The 17,096-nt window shown below is 53.1% G+C and overlaps 4 protein-coding genes across 4 annotated transcripts, besides 1 other annotated feature; all 4 read left to right on the forward strand.

Moving 5' to 3' along the window:
- Window positions 1-140: part of a repeat region that runs on past the window's edge.
- A 247-nt stretch (window positions 141-387) lies between these two features.
- On the forward strand, window positions 388-837 carry LPMP_341690 (hypothetical protein; the record flags this gene model as incomplete). The annotated part of the gene is made up of 1 exon (XM_010704294.1): window positions 388-837. The coding sequence occupies one exon, from the start codon at window positions 388-390 to the stop codon at window positions 835-837; it is 450 nt and encodes a 149-aa protein (XP_010702596.1).
- Window positions 838-2,009: 1,172 nt separating this feature from the next.
- LPMP_341700 (COP-coated vesicle membrane protein gp25L precursor, putative) lies at window positions 2,010-2,660 on the forward strand (the record flags this gene model as incomplete). Its single annotated transcript, XM_010704295.1, has 1 exon — window positions 2,010-2,660. One exon carries the CDS (start codon window positions 2,010-2,012, stop codon window positions 2,658-2,660), a length of 651 nt encoding a protein of 216 aa, XP_010702597.1.
- A 3,366-nt stretch (window positions 2,661-6,026) lies between these two features.
- LPMP_341710 (protein kinase-like protein) lies at window positions 6,027-7,757 on the forward strand (the record flags this gene model as incomplete). Its single annotated transcript, XM_010704296.1, has 1 exon — window positions 6,027-7,757. The coding sequence occupies one exon, from the start codon at window positions 6,027-6,029 to the stop codon at window positions 7,755-7,757; it is 1,731 nt and encodes a 576-aa protein (XP_010702598.1).
- A 5,346-nt stretch (window positions 7,758-13,103) lies between these two features.
- Window positions 13,104-15,314, forward strand: LPMP_341720 (hypothetical protein; the record flags this gene model as incomplete). Its single annotated transcript, XM_010704297.1, has 1 exon — window positions 13,104-15,314. One exon carries the CDS (start codon window positions 13,104-13,106, stop codon window positions 15,312-15,314), a length of 2,211 nt encoding a protein of 736 aa, XP_010702599.1.
- Between the last annotated feature and the right edge of the window lie 1,782 nt (window positions 15,315-17,096).

Consider the following 17,096-nt stretch of genomic DNA (forward strand, 5'->3'; position numbering starts at 1 on the left):
GCAGAGGGTGAGGCAGTGGCCGTGCTCCGATGACTGGGTCGGCGCATTGCTGTGACGTGCTCACGGCCGCTTTGCACCACGCGACAGGCCGGTGGTAGAGTGGGGCGTGAACTCATATTGTATGACGGAATGGACACGTTAAAAGAAATCCCACTCTATACGTTGTGGGAGCTTTCTGCGTCTGGGAAAGACGCATCTCGTCTGAGGGCACCGCACTGCCGCTGTTATGCATGCTGATGTGACTTCCGCTACTACTGTCGTCATCGCTCTCTCTTTCTGTGTACGGATACCGTTCTCTTTTTTTTTTTGGAAAAGCACGCACCCGCGAAGACACTTGCGTGCTACTTTCACATGCAGCACACAGGGTAGAAGTACCCGGAATTCATAATGTTGCCTGGGTTATGTGTTCGTGGCTGGATTGTGATGTGTTTCATCTCGATCCTTCTCTTCACCGTCGTCGCTGCTCCAGCTGCTTACATCTCCAAAACACGCTGGCGTACGATCTATGTCGCTGTTGCCACGCCAGTGGTGTGGGTCGTCTACAATGCTGTGCTCTACTTAATTCTCTACCGTCCTATGGTGCGCTGCGCAAGCATGCTGAGGTGCGGTGCGTTCTGCAAGACGAAGCATGCCGACGGTACGAGCAACGTGAAACTCTTCACGAAGGAGATGTACCAGCTGAACAATGCCTTGCACGCCCTCAAGTGTGAGACGGCAGAGATTAGGGCTGCGACGACGCTGATCAATCAGCAGCTTGATGGGCATATGGAGAACGGCTCGCATCACGAGGTCAACAGCCCTATCACAGTGCTGACGCCGGCGATGTATTTGCAATGAAGCTCCTGTGTGTGGATGCGGTGCCAGATGGGTCGGTCTTGTTTTCTGTTGTAGTATGTTTCGATCGGCAGTGTTCAATTGTAGTCGTTGTTGCACTCTTTTACACCCCTCTTTGCTTTTTTCTGCCGGCGAAATAAGTTGTCTCGGTTCTTTCTTTCCAGTGCCCATTGCACACTGTTTTGGTGGTTGCATGCACGTGCGTGTGCGCCCAAGGTGCGTGTTGTGCGTGTGCGTGTGCGTGCGTGTGTGTGTGCGCGCTTCTTGCCTGCTTTGAGTGTTGGACTTGTGCATGTGAAATCGCCCTTTCTATCCCTTTGGAGCTCCTTTCCACCCAACTTTTGTGTTCTCGGTGAGCCCTGGATAGGCACCGTTTCGCTCTCGTCTTTTTTAGCTTGCGTCAGCCTGTGAGGTGGTTGTGCCTCCCTTTTTTCTATCCTCACCTACGTCTTCCTTGGCTGCCCCCCTTCTTTCTCCACTTCATATTCTCATCCGGATTCATTCTCGGAGGCAGCACTCGACAGACTTCGTCTTTGAAGTCGATCCTCTATCATCGCTCTCCCTCGAAGATATCAACGATTCACAGCGATGTGGTGGCGATAGAATTGAAGCAGCAACACATGCAAAAAAAGAAAGTAAAGAAAGCGAAGGCCAGAGGTGCGTGCACCTTCAGAGATTGAGAGGGACAACCCACGCATTCATTGTTGAAAGGCGAAGAGATGTGGAAGGCTATGCGTGCGTGTAGAACAATGCCGGGTCACCGACTTCTTTACGGTGTACTCTGTGTGGTGTAGTTTGTGTTGCATCGCTTCCTTGATGTAGCCGGGTCCTCGCCTTTGCCGCTCGCATCGCCGCACACACCTGTGCACAACGCAGGGGAACTTCGAGAGTGTCTTCTTGTGTGTCCATCTCCCTCTTCTTTTCATTGCTCTCTCCTCTCCTCATTTTCTTCTCCATACCTGGGCCGTCTGCGCACTGGCGCACACGTTCACGCGTACGTACATCCGCAAATGCACGTGTGTGTGTGTGTGTGCACGGTAGATTCACCGCAACTCTCTCGGAGGTTCAGTCAGCCAGCGGAGAAAAAGAGGAGGCTTCAAGTTCGACCCGAGCTCCAAAAAGCAAACACCCACCCACCCCACTTACCTCACAACAGGAGCGCTCCCCGACCCATTATGGGGCTTCGTGTCTTTACGTCGCTTGTAGCGGCCTCGGCAGCCAAGCTGCTGGTACTAGTGGTGCTACTGAGCTGTACTGTAACTGGTTTTGTGTTTCAGCTAAAGTCGGGCGAATCACGCTGCTTCTTCCAGGAGGTGCCGAGTGACACGGATTTGCGCATGGTATACAAGTCGGATGATACCTACGGAGATTTTCTCGACGTTGTACTCACCAACGCGGAAAGTCGTACGCTCTACATGGAGTACAGCAGGAGTAATGGCGCCTTTGTGGGTCGCGTCACCAACGGTGGTGAGCACATGCTGTGCTTTAGCTCACGTCAAGGAATGCAGAGCGCGAAAAGTACTCGAAACATTTTGCTAGTGATGCAGCTAGGCGCGGATGCGAAAGACTACGACACCATGGCGACGAAGGAGAAGATGCGACCGATGGAGGTACAGATGCGCATGATGGAGGACACGGTGCAGGAGGTTCACAACGAGTTTATCTACTTCCGGGCCCGCGAGGCGGAGATGCGTAACACAAACGAGCACATGACAGCTAAGGTGATGTGGATGTCGATTGGCCTCATCATTCTCTTTGGCATCTTTTGGTACCTGCAGATGCGTCACCTAAAGCGCTACTTTAAGAAGAAGCGCATGATCGATTAGGCGAGCCCTTCTTCCCGCCTCCTGTTCTATGACCAGTGATAGGTCCGCAAGGAGAGAGAGGATCTCCGGCGGAGGTGTGTGCACGCATGCATACTCGCGCGTTTGTCCTCAGTCTTGTTTTCTTGTGCTCTCCTTTAGTGTGCTGACTACCTTCACCACTGTCACCTGAGCATCGATTGACATCTCTTCGCTGCTGACCTTCGCTCTGCACCGCCCTCTTGTTCTCTCAGCTCCTCTCTTTTCTGCTCTTTAGCATCGCAGTGTTGAAGATGAAAGCAACATGAAGAGGGACCAAGGAGGTGTGCTGAGGTGGGAGCAGGACCCCTGGCCCCCCCCACACCCACTCGTACGTGCGGCTGGCAGCCTCCGAAGCAGAGATGAAAAGCAACGTGGTACGTGGCGTACAACAGCCAAGGAGGAATGAAAGGCGGTACTTTTTGGGCATCTATTTTCCGCTTCTTTCTTTTCTTTCCTTTTGTACTCCTCGTGTACTTGCTTTTTGTGTATCGCCATTGAAATTTTGTGTACATCCAGGTGTTGCGTGTAATTGTGTGTATGTGCTGGAATGCAGAGGGTGGGGGTTGATTACCATATCGTGGTCGCTCCTACTCCCCGTCGCCGCTCACACGAGTCTGTTCCCTCTTTCTATCTCCCTTGTTCTTGTGTTGTTGTGCCCAGCACGCGCCTTGTTTTCTCTCTGTGGCTCGTGTAGTGGCGCATTCTCTTTCTCGTCGCGTAACCCAACTCTGCGAGTGTTTTGGTATGGGGCAGGAGGACGAAGAGGCTTCGCTGAATCGAGTATGCACATGAATGTCTCTGTATGCGTGTGCGTGTGTGGAGGAGGTGCGCCTCTCTCTCTCTGCGCGTGAGAGCTAGCGTGTCCTCTATGGCAGCTGTGAAGGAGCAAGGATAAGCAGCACAAGTGAGGGATCACTCCGTTCCGGCTATATGGCGTGCTTTGAAGGTGTGTGTCGGAATGATGGCGACTAACCGGTCATCATTAGAGGAAATTCGTACGGATGTACCTTTCCAGCGAGTACCAGAGCGGAGGGCGATATAATTGAGAGCGAGGTCCACTGGAAATCAGCAGCGTTGTAATCTGACAACAACTTCCGCGCTTCCCTCCAGAGTTGTGCGTCCGGCAGTCGCTAAGAAGAAAAGTACAGCGACTCCGTTGGCTAGACCTCCAGCGGCCTCTCGTGCTGTTGTCACTGCCGTTGCCGTGTCGTATTACGGTGCGGGTTTATTTTTTTGTTTTACCCTTACATGGACTACTCACTCCCTTTCTCACCTCACTCCTCTGTTTTCTTTTTTATTTTTTTTTTCCCTTACTTGATTGCATCTATTGTTCCGCCTCCCTCGCACGATGCCTCACCTTGGTGCTCACTATCTCTTCCCGACCACGCACCTTCGCTCGATCACCTCTCGCGTAATTCCACCTGCACACACACACACATACACACACCCATTAAAAACAAAAACTCCAACATTTCCCACGACAGTCTCTGTGGGGTCTGAGCTTGTACATTTTCTTTCTACTCCTTCCTCGCTCTGTGAGTGGGTGTAGGACCATATAAGTGAGCCGCATTAACGCACAGTAGTCACAACAACAACAACAACACCTCAACCACAGCAAACGTGCAGGGCGTTTCTTAAACACCATTGCGAGTCCGATTTTCAACTCAGCGGGAGAAAGTAGAGAGTAGAGGTTTGACCACTATATTTCTCTCCCTCTTTATATATATATTTATATATGATAGTTTGGTTTTGCTTTCTAGGCTCTCCAGTCTCTTCATTGTCTCTCTCTTCTTCTTCTCGTGAGATATCATCCACCATCTCCGTGTTGCACGTGTGCGTTCGTGTATTTGTGTGTACACGAACGCAGTAGAGATACTGCGCCGGTTACGATTTATTCGGGGGAGTTACGTCATCAGGCTCGAAAAAGGCAAGGCGCGCGCGCACATACATATTTTACAAAGAAGGAAAGTCTGACGGTGAAGAGTTGGCGATATTGAGCAGCGGTAACAACACAAAAAAAGGCCCGAACACCAAAAGGAAACACGAGTCTCGACGGAAGGCAGACCCCGATTTGTGCTTGTGCTTGTCTGTGTCTGTGTGTGTGTGTGTCCATACAGGCTCTTCCTTCTTCCTTCATTTTTGCACGTGACGTTCCTCATACACTCGTTTTACGAGCTCTTTCGTTGTACGGTTTACTCTCGTTCCAGACCCATTTTCCTTTCCCTATTTATCGTTGCGGTCTCCGTACACGGTGTGCGAGCGTCCGTGCGCGCACGTTTTTCGTTTCCGTCGCGGTGAGTATATGGGCTCTTTGTTGTGAGCGCGTCTTTCTCTGTCTCTCTCTGCATGCTCTGCGCTCAAGTCTTGCCCCCACTGTTTCTTTTGGTGTGTTAGTGTATGTATCTCTGTGTGTGTGTGTGTCTTTGCATTCGTATCTAGAGCTTTCGCTTTTTTTTCCGCTTCTTCGTTCATTTGGTCGTAGTCTCGACTGCCTTGGTCGTGGGTGGCCACCCGTTGACGTGCATATAAAGTGCGTGTCTGCTGTTTGTGTTTGTGTGTGTGTGTCTCCTTTCTCCCTCTTTTTCTCTCACGTACTTCTCTTTCTGTCGCCGCCCGTGCTCTACTTCTTTTCCTTCCCTGTTGTTTTGATACTTTACTTGCCTTTTGGCCTGTACTCGTGCCTCTTTGTGGTCCGCACCGCCGTCTTCGACGTGCTCATCTCGTTGTCTGCACGGGAGCCACTTCGTGTGTACCGCGATCTCACGCCGCCCCCTTTTTTCGCCTTTTCGCCGTTTGCGTTTTGCGCTAGCTCCGCGGAAAGACGTCGAGGCGGGGTGACCACGTTATCCGTGATCTCGAGCTCTCTTTATTTCACTTCACAGCCGCTTGTGCAGTCGAATATCTGTCTCTCTCTCTAGTTAGGTCGTACGCGCGGCACTCATGGAGCCTCATCAGCCCTTTATGTACGGAGGGCCGCAGCCCCCCTGCACGAACGGCCGCTATCCGACGCCAACGTACGTGTACTCTCACCGTGGTCGCATGACAATGGGCCCATCGCTCGCGCAGGCGTATCGCTCTTCTAGCATGGGCGGCGCGGCACCTACGATGGCGAACGGACAGCCGCAGCATCACCAGCGGGGTGTGAACATGAACAGAGGGGTCCTGCCGGCCCTCCATGGGACACACATGTTGGCACACAATAGAATGTCCATAGGGCAGAGCAACGGCGTTGCACCAGTGCCGATGCAGCCGCCAGCGGTGCCAGGGGCTAGTTACATGCGTCGCTCCGCTGGACCGATGCGGTCACATCCGATGGGGTACCTGGGCAATGGCACCTACCTACGCGGCATGCGGATGGGCGTCAGGTCTACCGGCGGGCCGTCTTTCCAGAACGGAGTGAACGGTACCGGAGGTGGCACCATGCATAGGAACGGCGTGATAATCAACGAGATACAGAACGGCGGTATGGTGAACAGGCGTAGTGAGGTGCCACTGAAGTCTGTTGGCAGCGGCGTTGCGCAACGCACTGCAAACCTGCCGACTCTCCCGCGCAGTAGTGGATCCATGCAGAGTCTGCAGAGCGATCTCTACCCTGTGCCGCCGTCGCCCATGATCCACGTCAGCTTTCAGAATGGCATGATGATACCAGCGTACAGCGGCGGTTATGGGCAGCTGAATGCCAATGGTGTGAGAGGCAACTGCCGCGAGCTGAACAGAATGGGCGTAGGTGGCACTGTGACTACCGTGCAGGCCGACGACGGCACGATGCGCGACGTGGACTCCATAACGCCGAGCGTGTCCCCCAGCAACAATGTGCAGAATGGGTGCCACGTGAACACCCCGTCGCTACGGCGGGGCGACGAGGGCACTGGGCTTACGCCAACGCCGCCGTCGCTGCGCTTCTTGACGAGCTACGAGGAGGAAGAGGTGAAGGACTATCTGCCGAGTGTGTACTTTGGTGGGACAGAGCAGTGTAAGAAGATTCACGGCGTCCGCGGCACCGAGAAGAACGACGGCTACGATGACGACAACTTCCACTATCGCGTCGTCGTAGGCGACCACTTGCTGTACCGATACGAAGTGGTGAGGATACTAGGCCAAGGCACCTTCGGCATCGTTGTGCGCGCGCTCGACCACAAATACCACCGCCTTGTAGCCGCGAAAGTTATCAAGAACAAACCGAACTACACGAAACAGGCTCGCGAGGAAATCAATACACTAGAGCTGCTGAACAGGGACGACCCCGATGACGAGGCGAACATTGTTCGCCTGCTTGGGTCCCACATCTTCCGCAAGCACTATATCTTGGTTTTTGAATTGCTGCCTTCCGACCTCTACGCAATCATTCAGAGAAATAAGTTCCGGCCCATGTCGCGCGACTTTATCTACGAGCTGTCGGAGCAGCTGCTCACCGCCCTTGTGCACGTGCGCGAACACAAGATTGTGCACTGCGACTTGAAGCCAGAGAACATTATGATCTCTTACAGCGGCTGCAACTCCAAATTGGTAGGAGACTCAGCCGATTTTTCTTTGAAGTTGATTGACTTTGGCTCCGCCTGTGAGGAGAGTCGGCCTCTCTTCACCTACATCCAGTCACGCTACTACCGTGCACCGGAGATCGTACTTGGTATTCCGTACACGACGGCCATTGACATGTGGAGCTTTGGCTGTGTGCTGTGCGAGCTTGCCAACGGCTATCCCATTTTCCCGGCAAGCTGTGAGGGGGAGCTGCTGGAGCGCATCGTGGAGTACTTTGGGACCATTCCGTTGTACCTCGTGAAACAGGGTCGCCGCGCCGATCGCTTCTTTGAAGATGGCCAGATGAAGTACAACCTAGGCAAGAAACGTGCCCCGCATGCGCCGCATAGCCGAGTGCTAGGGAACTTCTTGAAAATCGGCCGGAGTCACGAGGACCAGCTCTTCGAGGACTTTGTTGCTAAATGTTTGCACCTCGACGCGCGGCAGCGACTCACGCCAGAGACAGCACTAGAGCACCCGTGGATAGATTTCTGGCGAGGCAGCGGGAGTAGCATGAGCACAGCGTCGCTTTCCGACTCTTCTTGCTCCCTGTCTTGCTAACGCCACGATGTCTTTTCTCCCAATGGCCACGGGTGTACACAGGAGTAGCTGGGAGCAGACATAGGCACTCCTGCTGGAAAAGGATGCATGCAATCAGCATAGAGGCGATGAGGCTAGCGCGACCGGAAGAAGAACCGCTACGGAGCTCCTCTATCCTACTCCTCCGTCTCAGGGTGGAGGGTGACGTGGTGCAGAGTGTGATGTTGGTATCCTTCAGCTGCGTTGCTGCTGTACCGGTGGACGCTACAAGTGGCGGCATCTTCTCAGGAGGGAGCCCAGCCACTGATGAAACGGCGTATTGGAACTGCGCACTACGTCTCTCTCTCTATTTCTGCATATGCGTGCGTGTGCTTCTTTATTTGAATGCGTGTGTGTGTGTTTCCTTTTTTCCTTCTCTCGTTCTCTTTCCTCCTTCCTTTCCGCTCCGGTGTCTGCGCGTTTCGTCTGGGTGACTGTGACTGTGTGTGACTGTGTGTGACTGTGTGTGTGTGTGTGCTTTGCTCCTTTTCGTTTTTTTTTTTCTCTTCCCATCTGTTTTAGTATCCTCCCTCCTTTGGTGCTTTTATGTGAACATGACGCCTACCCCTCTCGCAGTGCTTTTCGCGTTTTTTTTTTCCTTTTTTTTTTATAATTTGTCTCGCTCTATTCTGCCTGATTATATCGTCTTGTTATTATTATCAGTATCATTCTCTTTTATCTTGTCATCCGCCATCGCTGTCTACCCCTCCCTGTGTGTGCCCCGACTTCTTCCTCCTTTCGCCCACTTGTCAGTTTCTTCCCAGTGTATGTGTGCTTGTCCACTCATCTGTGTGCAGATTAGGGAGGTTGTAGTGGCTTCGTTGAATGACTGCGCTGAGATACGATTGCTATACACGCCCTTTTGCCCTCCCCTCTTCCCCTTTCCCCTCCCCCTCATCCTGCGTGCGGTTTCTGCTCACGTCAGCATCAGCATTATCGAGGCTCAGCACAGGTAAGGTGACGAGTTAGAGGACAGGTGGAGAGCGAAGGTGCTGGTTGGCCTTCCCGTTTATCTCCTCTCTTCCCTTTCCAGGCTTCTGATGCGTCGTTTCTCCAATGCCCCTTCTTTCCCTTTGATTCTCTCTTGCTCTTGCACTCTTTGGTCGCTTCTCACAGGAGCGCTGCTGAACTACGATGTTGTGATAGTGGCAGCAGCGGCGAGCACTGCCAGCCCACACATATACACTCCTCCTCCACTTTTTCTCTCCTTAGTATGAATTCTGTGGCTGCACACAGAGTTGAGCGATATCGAGATGGGGCCGAAGGATAGAAAAAAAGGAGGGCAAAAAAAAGGCACGTTTGGATAGCAGGAGAAAACGGTGCTTGCGATTCTTTTCTTTTGGCTCTCTCGGCGTTATGCCAGCTGCAAGTTGTGCACTTGAACACAAGTGACCCACCCGCTCTTCCTTTCTCTCTCTCTCTCCCTCTTGCATACCCTCGCGCGCAGACGCACAGCTGCCGTTGGAGGCGCTTTTTCTTTGTTATACTCCTCCCCCCTCCCCCACTCCCTCCTCCCCGACTCCCTCCTCCCCCACTCCCCCCCTCTTCTTGCTTTCATTCCGCTCAGGACACCTTTTTGGGGCAGACATGTGTGCCTGCGTGCCTATGCATGTTTTGACATTTACTGAGCCAGCTTGACCCTCCTTCCTTTCGCTTTCTCCCCCTTGTTCTCTCTCTCTTTCTCTCTCTTTTTCCTTTGCCCCCTTGCACCCGTCTCTGCACATCACACTCATCTACTTCTCACCCTCAGCGATCAGGCTGGGATGACGCTCCTCCTGTTTCTCTCTAAAGGTCGTACACATGAAGAGGACGAAACAAGGCGAAACCGCACCGCGGGAAACACAAGCAACACACGCCCACACAAGCAGTGGAGCAGGTCACCTTTATCCAGCTTGTTTGCACTCCGCCGTTTCCTTTTCTTTTGTTCTTCGGCTTCACTGCTGCTTCTTCTATCTCCTGCCTGACTCGTATGCAGTACTCTGCTCACGCCGGTTGATTCTCTCGTTTCATTTATTTTTGTATTTTGCTCTTCTCTTCTCTCGCCCTCCTCTATTTCCTTCTTGCGCCAGTACCCCTTGACGCTGACCTCCTTTCGCTCTCCTTTTTCCCCTTTCTGCTCGTCTTTTTTTATTTTTTTATTTTTTATTTCTCAGTTGCACGCGAAAACAAAAACAAAACAAAACAGAGTTGCAGTGATGCCAACGTCTCATGCTCTCTCTCTCTCTCTCGCACTTTCCTCTTGTACTTTGCAATGGTACTCTCCACACGCATGCACATTCAAAAAGTCCCTCATTCGGCTATTTTTCTTTCGTTATTTTTTCCCCTTGCTCTCTAATCCGCTCGCTAAACGTGTAGCGTGCTGTGTTTCTCTTCCCTTTCGCTTTCAGTATTGTTCCCTGTTTCTTTCTCTCTTCTATGCGGGTCCTTTTCACCTCGTCGTTGGTCAGCGTGTGCTTTCGACTAACCCCCTCCCCTTCCCTCTTTTTAGATCAGTCATACCCTCCGTGTGATCATCGATCTGTTCAACTCTTTGCTTACCTGTGTCTCTCTCTCTTTCTCTCTCCCTCTCTTGTTTGCTACTGCTTCTCCTCCCGTGTGTACTTCTCCTCTCCCCTTCGCTCTGCGTTGCGCCGTGTTCGTTAATTCTCCCTCAGTGCCACTTGGCGTATTCTGACTTCTCCCACTCGGCACTGTCTCTGAGTTGTCTGACGTTTCTTTCTCTGCTTCTCCTAAAGGGAGGGGGGAGGGGGAGGGGAGAAGTCTCTTATGGGGCTGCTTGTGGGTTCTATGTGTGCGCGAGAGGAAGTGGGGTGCAGTAGACTTACTTTGTAAGTTGTTTATGCGATAGTTATGCGGCTGGGCTTATCTTCAACAAGGAGAAAAAACGACTCGACGTGAGTGCATCGATGCTCGTTTAATTTTTTTTTTCCTTCTATCGTTGCTGGTTTGTTTCTCGAGTGCTTTCTTTTTCCTTTTCCTTTTCCTTCGGGCTTCTGCGTGCGTGTGCGCTTCTCTGCGTATCCTTTGCGGATGTGCCTGTGGACCTGCACTCTTCTTCGTGTGTACTTCCTTTCCATGTTGTTTTCTTGTCGCCTTTTTTCCTCTCTTCTTCCCCCCTACCCCCGAGTTCTTAGTTGTCTTCTGTCCATTCCCTATCCCCCATTCTTGCGATGCTGTTTGTTTGTGTGATGCGAGTGCTGCCTGTCTACTCCGTCCTCTCCGTCTCTCCATGATCATATTTATCTTCCTTTTTTCGATTATTTTAGCTTGGCTTTGTCTGTTAGGTTTTTATTTCACTTCTGTTCACGTTGTTTTGTGCGTAGACGAGTATATCACACGCACACACACACACCAAGCGAGTATCATTACTATTATTGTTATTATTCCTTTTGTGCACGAGCCATCTAGAGGGCCAGACAAGCACACACACACACACACGCGAGGGACGCGGCTGGGAGGGAGAAGAGCATAACTACAACGTAATACCGTTGCTTGCTGATGCTACTGTGGGATGATACTGTTGAGGGAACGACTGACTTTCTCCCACTCTCGTTTCATTTGTGTGCGGGTGCATGCGTTTGCCTACTTCTCTCCTTTCCTCATTCTCCATTTGCTGTCCAAGCAACGGCCTTTTTTTTCGTTCGTGTGTGCGCCCCCTGTTCTCGTCTGCATCTCTTTTTTTTTTTTGCGGAGAAGGGGCATCCAAGTCGCTGTGTATTGGCGCAACTCTCTCTCTCTCTCTCGTTCTCTCTCACGTACAGTTTCACCTCTTCTCTTGTGCAGCAGTTAAGGGCCTCGCACCATTTTCTTTTGTTTCTGCACTACTTTATCTACGTGATAATCAAACTCTTTCCTGGACTGCGGCAGATGAATCCTATGCAATCTTCATGTCCCTGTTTTTAATTTTTGTGTTCGGCTTTCCTCTCCCGCTTTCTTTTCCTTCCTTCCCTCTCTGGCTTTTCTTGCTCTTTGTGGCTTGCTTGCTTCCAGTGCACATTTTCATGTCTTCCTCTTCTCCTTCCACGTATCCCTGTCTCTTCTGTCTGTCTCTCGCGCTCGTTTTTCTTTCTCTTTCATGTGGTGCTGTGTGTGTGTGTGCGTGAATGAGTGGGTACTGACAGTGTTATCGTTGTGGAGGTGAGATGAAAAGGAGCGGATGTAGGCATGAGCGAAGCAAAGGGGAGATACAACTCTGATTAATAGTCAGAGAGAGAGAGAGAGCCGCGTTGCCACTGCAAGGAAGAGGGACAAGGGAGACAAAGGGGGTGGGGGGCAGGGATGGCAGGAATGGGGACGGCCAAGACAGGCCCTCCGTCTCCGCTTTTCATAACCCCAATACACACGCGCCAGCACAACAACAAAAACATCGATGTGCCATACGTATGGTCACCTCACTCAAAAGTGCTCTCTCCCCAACCTCGGCCACCACTCTCTCCTACACCTACATACGCACGAAGGAAAAGAACGACATGGACCAGCAATCAATTCACAGCAGCAACAAACTAGATCAGCGCAAAGACACACTTCAAAGAAGAAATGAAAGATGCCGTCACCTTGGGCTAATGTACCCTTTCCTCCCTGTCTCTCTCTCTTGCTTGAGACACCCGCGTACGGGGACCCTCTGTAGGCGCCGAATACTGGAATGAAGCTGCTGCGTCTCCCGTAGTTTTTTTTTCCTACGGTAGCACGACGCTTTTTCGCCAGAGTTCGCAGCGAGTGGACAAGGGGCGCTGCGTTCCTCTGCATAGTAGCGCGGTGGAGGGCGACCAAACAAGTGCATTGCACTTGAAGTTTTGCACACTGGATGATGCTGCTGCTGTTAGGTGTTCACACACACACACACACGTACCTCTGCCGTAGTACGCCTTCGCCCCCCTGTCCGTCTTGTTTTGATGTGTAGCACCGCCCCTTACGCCAACTCCATCTTCTTTTTCTTCTTTCCTCTCTGTCTCTGCGCTGCTACCCGAGGCCTGCATCGCTTGTGGTATCCCTGTCTCTCTTCCCCCCTTCACTCACGCATCTTTTTCTCATTGTCGCCGCCACAGCTCTCATACGTGAGGGAAGGCAAAACGGCAAACAAACACGCACGCACCAAGAAAGACATCGCCAGCCCGAATAAGGCAGCCCAAGCGCAAAGAAAAAGAGTCCGCCGAGAGCCGGAGGGGAGGACTTCTGGAATTATCACCAGCGTACAGTTTCGTATGCTTGTGTGTCGTTTGCTATTACTTCTCGGTATCAGCCACTGATTTCTCTCCCCTTCACCTTGTGACCCACACGCGTCCATACACCCCTCCCACCATCTGAGCACACAAGCGCACGCATCGCGGGATGTTGCTTCAGGACGACTTGACAGCGCAGCAGCTCGCAGTCATTTCTCGCGTCGCGCTGCTGCTTCAGCAGGTGACGTTGTCGACTGCGATCTCGAAACCGACCTACGGCATCGGTGCCCTACGCGAGGTTGGCGAGACAACGGGGGCGACTGTGGCGACACTGCCTGGCTTGAAAACTGCCGGCAGCGGGTGTGGGGTAACGGCAACGCAGATTTACACCAACACACGCGATTGCTCAGCGAACGGCACCAAGGAGAATGCGGCAGATCGAGCAGTCTTGCAGAAACCTCTGCAAATTCCCCTAGTGAACACCGACGAAAGCGTTAACACGCTGCGGCAGCTCGGCTGGCTACTAGATGAGGCCACACAGCAGCTGCAAGCGAGCGTGGACGCACAGCTGGTGGACTTTTATGCACACTTGAGAGGGAAAGCTAGTGCAACGCTGCCAACGGGGTCGGAGCTGAAGGAGCGGGTGACGCTAGCACATGGCTCTCGGCAGGACCGCTTGACATCTCCACTGATTTCGCGAGCGCTCTCGAGACGGGTGCCACGGCCATTGCATCTGGCCATCGGCCCGTCTTGGCTCAACGATGACAAAGGTGCCGGCGCTCGGACTGAGTCTGCTGGGTCCTGCACTACCTTCCCACTTGACATAAATGGTGCTGAAGAAGCCCTCCCTGCAAGTAATACTACTGCGGGAGCGGCGGTCTCCGCAACGGCAACTCCAGGCGTGGACTGCGTGCGCACCGAGAGCCCTTTTGTGCCGCTCGTCAGTATATCCACGGCTCGTCCGCTTAATGCACAGCAGCCCCAACGCTGCGCCCAATCTCGCGTCAGCAGCTCTAGTGGACTTCACAACGCACCGATGGCACGCCGCCTCGAAGAAGAGCGTGCTGCTGCGTCGGAACTGCAGTCATTCTTCTCTCTCCTATTGGAGGCTGCTCTGCGACTCTCCGGCGCCTCTGCAGCGGCTGTGTACATGGACGATGCACTGCCCTTGGGTACCGGGGGAGCAGGGGAGACTTTCTACCATCCCACGACCACCGTGGCAGCCGCCTCAGACACTGCTGGCAGTGGCCGAGCGCAGTTCCTGCACTGCGTTGCCCACTCGCGCGGCCACTTCCCCTCCAGCATCAGCTACGCCACCTCTAACGTTCTAACAACGGTGGTGACCACAGGCGTGGCGGTGAACGTCCATTATAGCGAGTCCTCACTCCTGCACTTCGGTACAAGTGGGAACTTCAGGCCTGGCGCTTCCGACTCTGGGCGCCATTCCATGCTGACTGGCGGCAGCACCACTGTCACGGACGCTTCTGGCCGTCGACTTGGCAACGGCAGCAGTAGCTGCGCCGGCCACTTGTTCTTGGACATGTACAACGGCGTCATTGTCCCAATCAAAGGCATTGGTTGCCTTGTGCTGGCCAATAAGGTGAAGACGGCGGCCTCTGATGTGACGTCGCCGCGCTTCAGCATCTTTGACGAGCACGTTGCGTGGAGTGTCGCGCTGCTGAGCGAGGCCATCCTGCACCAGTACGAGCGCCAGCTGCTCTTGCGTGCCTCGTGGTCTCCATCATGCGTTAATGCGCTGCGGCCGTATATTCAGGAGAACGGGCCGCTGCCCAGCAGTGCGAACCGCTTGCCCGCCCGTGACGGCGCGTCAGTAATGCGAGAGCGGAGAGGGCTGCAAAGCAGAGTGACCTCGAAGCGCCTTTTCACTGTAAAAAGTGCCGCTGCCGCGAAGCTGTCTGCCGTCGATGTGGACAACGTCGCTGTCTCCTCGCTCGTCTTTGATCCACAGAATGACATCTTCTCGAGGACACTAACGATGGTACGAACGGGCGATCCGCAGGTGTTGAAGGCTCTTCCACCAGAGCTGCGTGCTTTTTCTTCCATCTCCTCTTCCCGAAGGGCGGTCAACACCGTCAGTGGCGCCGTGGTCCCAGAAGCGGTGACGTCGGGATCGTCCGCAAAGCTCAATGATGAAGAGGTGTTCCAAGCGGCGGCACAGTACATTACGAACCTCGAGTCCTTGTGGCGCAGGACCATCTCGGAGAGCAACACGATGCGCATCATGGTCGAGAACTACAACAAGGAGATGCAAAGGCAAGAGGAGACTATTGCTCTGTTAGAGGCGAAGGTACGAGAGCTCAATGTGCACATGGCACAGCTTGAGCGCCGCGGCAACGGTACGCGCTTAAGCGCGGCGTAGAGCAGGAGGGAATGTGGTGCTTGCCCTCTCACAGTGGCGGATCACCCTCAAGTCTGCTTCCTGCCCGCTGCGTGGGACCTTACCTCTCCTCTCTTTTTTTGCGTTTTCCGCCCTTTTTATGTTGATCCTTGTGGCGCCAAAGCGCTTGTGACGACGCTAACACTCCCTCTCCTCAGTACAGTGCAAGTTGAACTGAAAGCCTACCTCACTCCTCATCCTTTTCAATCTCCCTCTCAAGTTGGTTACTGCGCGACGCCACTGCTCTCACACTTTTTGGTTTCGTTTGTGCGATGCTTCTTTCCAAAGTCCCCATTTTCCCCTCTCCCCTCCCCTCGTTCTCTTTCGTGCCTCAATTACGACGTCTCTGCGTGGACGTATGCCGGCGGAGGAGTTTCCAGCGGCTCTGCATTTACCATCCTTCTATTTTACTCTATGGTAAACGAGGGATGCGGGCTCAGGGTCGGATGCGAGGAGGAGAGAGGACAAGAGATGCAACGCGAAGGGAGCAAGCCAACATACTCACATCCCGCTTGCACAAGCAGAGGCTGGAGAGAAAGAGAGGGGGGGGAAGGGTGTAGGCGTTCTCTTCCTTTGTTGTCCTCTTTCTTATGGCGCATTCTGTCTGCGTGTCCCTGTGTACCCCATGTCTCGTCACGCACCACCATCACTTCCCCCGTGTTTTCTCTTGTTCTTCCCCCCTCTTGTACCTTTCGAGTCCTCTCCCTCTGTTTCCCACCTTTTGCTTCCTTGGAACCGTCTCTTTCAATCTTGTTTACTGCCTTTCTCTAACGATGTACACTGTGTTGAGTCTGCTGCTGTTGTTCCCCCATTGAATGCCCCCTTCCTTCTCACTTCTGTCTTACTATTCCTTTTTCTCTCTCCGCACTTCTGAAATATGCTGATATACTCGAACTCTGACGCAACTCATCATCCGTCTTCTTCCTTCTTCCTCCTCAACACACGTACACGCTCACACGCACCCATAGGGAGGGGCTTGCATACTGAACTCAGCAAGACGTTGAGATTTTTTTTCTTTCATTCCTGTGGGCGTGGGTTGCATATGCTTGCTTGTTATGCTTGCAGACGCTCGCCACTGTTCTCTCAATCAGTAAATTAGCAAGTCCCCCAGGAAACACGGCAGCCGGCGCACCCTAGTCACCCGTTGAGTCGGACGCGTAGGGGCACCGTTAATTACGTCGACCTCGACCGTGCGCCCTTGTCACGGGCAGCGACAGGCTGACACTTGGGAGGGCGCAGTGGAGTCACTCTAGGGTGAGACTTGGGTGTGTAGCAGTGATCACAGCCTGCAGCTCTTTCCTCCAAACTTCCCTGAATAAAAAGACGCATGTAGGCGAGAAGCCGAGCCCGGGTCTCTTGTCCCCCTCCCTTCTCTGTGCTCTCGCTTCATCTTTCCTTGCTGGAGTCAAGACCGACTGTGCATCGTGTAGCTCAACGCCGCCTTGACTCTCGCCCATTCCCACCTGTGTGCACTCCACGCGCCCAAGCACTCGACGCTGCACCATGTCTTTTTCTTGCTGTTTCATCCTTCTTCCCCTCTTTGCCGATCCGCCGATTTGGCCTGCTGTTGCTCTTCTCCTTACCCCCCCTTCGCCTATCTCCGTGAATATTGCCCTCGGCCTCGTCTCTCGCATCCATCACCTTTGGTGACGAGCTTCCTTTCCTCTTGTTCCTCCACTACTCACATTGATACATGTTTAACTGCACCTCTTTTTATCCCACATTGACTTGACACTGCTCGCAATAACAGAGGTCTCTGAGCAC

The sequence above is a fragment of the Leishmania panamensis genome (assembly GCF_000755165.1).
Source record: "Leishmania panamensis strain MHOM/PA/94/PSC-1 chromosome 34 sequence".
In the NCBI taxonomy this organism is placed as follows: Eukaryota; Euglenozoa; class Kinetoplastea; order Trypanosomatida; family Trypanosomatidae; genus Leishmania; species Leishmania panamensis.